General features: G+C 42.5%; 1 protein-coding gene across 1 annotated transcript in view; it reads right to left on the reverse strand.

Annotated features, from left to right (window-relative positions):
• The window catches only part of LOC311240642 (voltage-gated potassium channel subunit beta-2-like), a gene marked incomplete at both ends in the record, with an annotated part of 226,876 nt that overhangs the window by 9,125 nt on the left and 212,751 nt on the right, over positions 1-5,000 (reverse strand). Inside the window, one exon of the mRNA XM_084329214.1 lies at positions 2,955-3,075. Within this exon, the coding sequence (XP_084185340.1) occupies positions 2,955-3,075 (121 nt within the window). The remainder of the gene's footprint in view (positions 1-2,954; positions 3,076-5,000) is intronic.

Raw genomic sequence — 5,000 nt, forward strand, 5'->3', positions numbered from 1 at the left:
AGCCAAAACAACCTTCCCACTGAGATATCCGTGCCTCTGTCCACAACGGGTGGATTCGAAACACGGATATATACGTGGCCCGTCCCGAATGTGTTAATAGTGATGTGAGAAATGCACCAAAGCAACTGAGAAAAACTATAACAGCATGCTAGAGAGAGAGAGAGAGAGAGAGAGAGAGAGAGAGAGAGAGAGAGAGAGAGAGATATTACCACCATTTCTAGAGACACACAGACACACGCACAAATAAATAAATAATAATAATAATAAACTTTATTTGTATAGCACCTTTCATACAAGAATTGCAGCTCAAAGTGCTTCACAGCATTAAAAAAGACATAGGTGGATGATGTATAGTTGTAAAGAATATTCACCATATCTATAGGGAAAGTAAGAGAATTGAGAACTCAGCATGTGAAAAGTATATTTTTGTAAAGTGACACTAATAATGCAGCCCGGGATTGTGTTTTTGTTATGTCTTGTTGTTTGTGATTGTTTGCTTATTGTGAAAAACAATAAAAATAAAGTTATAAAAAAAAGAAGACATACTGTAGGTGAGAACCAAAATGGGCAGATATACCCCAGCCGTCGCCGGTAGGTACGGGGGGAACCTTAAAACTGGGGGTTTGAGTAGTAGAGGGAACCTCAGAGTGAGGAGACAAGCTCCTGTTGTTAACCTCCACACAGTACTCCGAAACGCGTCTATGCTTTAGGCAACTGGCTTGTCCTTCCGCGTTGCTCTGATTGGCCACTGATCTACGCTAGTTTCGCCCCTACGCCGGTATTAGCGCGCGCATGTGCATGAGCCTAGATAATAATAATAATAATGCGCGAGCCCTCGCACACACGCAGGTTTTGCCCCCACGCCGGTAGATAATAATAATAATAATACTTAGAATAATAATACTTAGACAAAGCACGCAATTGGCACAAGTGTAAATTATGCATTAGTCACTCAGTTTTAACATCGACGCACTTAGCTCAACTTGTTCGTCAGCTGGCTGTGGAGCCTATGGTCACAAGTTCAAATCACTCTTAGTTAATATTTTTTTTTTTTTTACGTTTAATTAATTTATCATCTCTCTATATTAACGTAACTAGCTATTCATATCAATCGAAATAACGTTAATCTCTCTATATTAACATAGCTATTCATATCAATTGAAATAACGTATTGTATTGTTTTCATCTCTCTATATTAACGTGATTCCATCAACACATAGGTAATAATTATGCTCTTGCGCGTGACGCGACTTTGGGCTTCATTATTCAGCCACAGGCAGGAGTTTTTAGATCACAGGCTGGTCATGCATAATCTCGCCCACCACTCTTCTACCGAATTGACTAGATCGCGCAAGTCAATCAATAGATTACACTTTCTGTAGGCCTAACACTCACCTACTCATTCTGTTATGACACAACATGACATGTTAGGGTTGTCACCTTCCGTGATCATGTTTGAACCAATGTGTAAAAAATCTGTTTTAGATTAGGCTGTAAAAATCTGTTCTATAGGCTATATTTAGTCTAGTTTATTAGACAAAGCATTTAAAAATACTTTGATGAGTCTACATCAATAGCATTAACCATACATTGTCAAGGTTGACAGAATAAAGTCTATATCAAATTATTGCCATCATGGACCAATAACAGAACAGATTGACAGGTGGTGACAAAGCACAAGACTGGGCATTTATTTAAAAAACATACATACCCTAACCACATAACAGATATTTAAAAGGTAATTAACAGGCATGTTCTGCAACATATATCCACTCTTGAACAATGAAAAACTCCCTTTTCTTCTATTTACAAATAAGAGCAGCTCTGAAGGCTCACGGCGTCCCATGGGATGTTCCACTTGAGCACCACAGGTTTCACAAATTCTTTTATGACAAGAAGACGTCGAGAGGCTTCGTCTCTGACTTTTATCGCCACTTACTTACGTCCTCATATAAGGTCCTTCCCCTAGACTCGGCTCGCGCATTATTATTATTATTATTATTATTATCTAGGCTCATGCGCATGCGCGCGCTCATACCGGCGTAGGGGCGAAACTAGCGTAGATCAGTGGCCAATCAGAGCAACGCGGAAGGACAAGCCAGTTGCCTAAAGCATAGACGCCTCCGAAACTACCAACTCTTCTGTTCGGGGGTTTCGACCCGTTGTTCTGCTAGGACAACTCTGACGCATAACCCTTTCACTGCCACACGACCGTCGGTTGTGTGATAGTAAAGGGTTAACCTTCTGTCATGTGGCAGTGAACGGGTTAACCGGCTGTTGTGTGGCAGTGAAAGGGTTAACCTTCTGTGAATTGTCGCAGTGAAAGGGTTAACCGTTTGGTAGTTCGGCAGTGAAAGGGATAATAATGAAACAGTGAAATAGCCTTTGTGAGATATGATCACACAGGGACTCTAACCCACGGTTTGATCATCACCGATACACAGCATCCTTTTAACTTTAGCTTTTGTGATTTATGATCACAGGGACTCGAACCCCTGACGGTCTAGTCATTTCACCTGAAGATTACTCTTTATTATTGCATAACGAATAATGTCTATGTACTGTTTTGACACCAAGAGAAGCTCTGGAGCACCCCCCCCCCCCTCCCCCCACACACAAATAAACACATACACACACAGCAACACACCACTCACTCTCTACACACAACTCCTTGCTTAAAAGTGGTTTATGATATCGCATTAACACACACACACACAGTTTGCTGGAAAGAGTACCTTGTGAGCAGATCGATCTTGACTGGTCTGTCCACCTCACTGCACAATACTGTCACCACACACACACACACACACACACACACACACACATACACATACACATACACACACACACACACACACACACACACACACACACACACACACACACACACACACACACACACACACACACACACACACACACACACACACACACACACACACTCTCAGTCCTACCTATAGCCAGTTGAGCAAGGGTGCAGTTCAGCCTGTCAGCCACCAGATGGAGCTCTTTGATCTTCACCAACTGTTTCTTCCCCTCGTCACTACAAACACGGTCCTTCAGCCAACCATAACCCTGGTAGATAAAGAGATAGAGACAGTGGCGGACTGGCCATCGGGACGTTCGGGACGAATCCCGATGGGCCGGAACCAAAGTGGGCTGGCCCAAAAAAAAAAAAAAAAAAAAATTTATTTTTTTGCTTTATTTTTTGGGCCAGTGTGTGGGCCAGTGTGTGGGCCACTAATGTGGGCCGGTGTGTGGGCCAATGTGTGGGCCAGTGTGTGAGTCGGTGTGTGGGCCACTAATGTGGGCCAGTGTGTGGGCCGGTGTGTGGGCCAGTGTGTGAGTCGGTGTGTGGGCCACTAATGTGGGCCACTGTGTGGGCCAGTGTGTGGGCCAGTATGTGGGCCGGTGTGTGGGCCGGTGTGTGGGCCAGTATGTGGGCCAGTGTGTGGGCCAGTGTGTGAGTCGGTGTGTGGGCCACTAATGTGGGCCAGTGTGTGGGCCGGTGTGTGGGCCAGTATGTGGGCCAGTATGTGGGCCAGTGTGTGGGCCGGTGTGTGGGCCAGTCTGTGGGCCAGTGTGTGGGCCAGTGTGTGGGCCACTAATGTGGGCCGGTGTGTGGGCCGGTGTGTGGGCCGGTGTAGTGTGTGGGCTGGTGTAGTGTGTGGGCCAGTGTGTGGGCCGTATGTGGGCCGGTGTGTGGGCCATTATGTGGGCCGGTGTGTGGGCCAGTGTGTGGGCCGGCAATAAAACAATAAACAAGTTGCATAAACTAAATCAGATTAAAAATTATCACAGTTCTGGTTTGCCTTAAGATGCAGTTTAAGATGGGTCTTGAACATGGAGTATGTAGGGCACTCTCTAATCACAACTGGTAGGCTATTCCAGTAGTTACCACCTTTTGATTTGAAATCTTTATTTCGAACATGCAATGAATACAAACAAACAATAACAAAAGCAAAACACAACTCAATCTACATGTTCGAAAAGGAGTAGGAAGAAGTATACACTTATTTAATCCTACCCCTTTTCCACTACTCAAATGAGTGTACTATTTTAAAATATAAAAAAGAAAAGAAAAATATATATAACCTTTAACAGAGAACAGGAAGGTATGGGTTCTTACCTATCTCGATGTGATTTATCTAGAGATATCTACAGCAAGAATTTTAGGTGTCAGTGAAACCAACATTGCAATCTGGTTAGAAGTGGTGGAGAGAATAAAGGTTAGCATATGAATTGTAGTTCCTGGTTAGAAACGAATGAAATGGATGGATTATCCAAGTGGGGGTCCTGGGGGGGAGAGCGAGCAAGAGCATTATGTATGTATTGTATTGGATAGCAAGTATTGGGTATATATCTCGTAAACTACATTTATATTGATTCAAATGGAATGTATAGTCCTGTGATTTACTTTAGATATTTACTGTTAATGCTTGTGTGTCTAATTTTATGTTATGTTAAAAAAATAAAAATAAAAATACAAAAAAAAATACAAAAAAAACCTTTAACAGAGAACACAGTTTTTGCAAAGGTAGTATACCGAAAAGGCACCTTACAGTCCCCTCTACTGATGGCCCTGGTGGTAATGCCAGTGTCTGCTTTCTGTTGGATGAACTCATTCAATGGGGGAGGGGCAAGTCCATGCAGAACCTTGTACATGAAGCAAGTATATTTGAAAACTTGGAAATTCTCGAATGTTATGTTTTTCTAAAACATTACAGTGATGAAATGAAATTGGTTTCCTATCAAATACTTTTATGTCTTTTTTGTAGAGTAATTATATTAGTGTAAGAGTAGTGACATATGAAAGAGACCAGTTGATAAAACAGTACTCGATGTGTGATAAAATCATTGAATGCAGAAACATCCTTGCAGCATTAACTGGCAGGCAGGGCCTGATTTGCCTGAAGTTTTCGATGTTAAACTTGACTGTGTTTGTCACTTTCTTCACATGACTTTTTGAAGGTCAATGTAGAGTCCAATGTGACCCCAAG

This window comes from Notolepis coatsorum, assembly GCF_963971535.1.
Source record: "Notolepis coatsorum genome assembly, chromosome: 1".
NCBI classification, from domain to species: Eukaryota; Metazoa; Chordata; class Actinopteri; order Aulopiformes; family Paralepididae; genus Notolepis; species Notolepis coatsorum.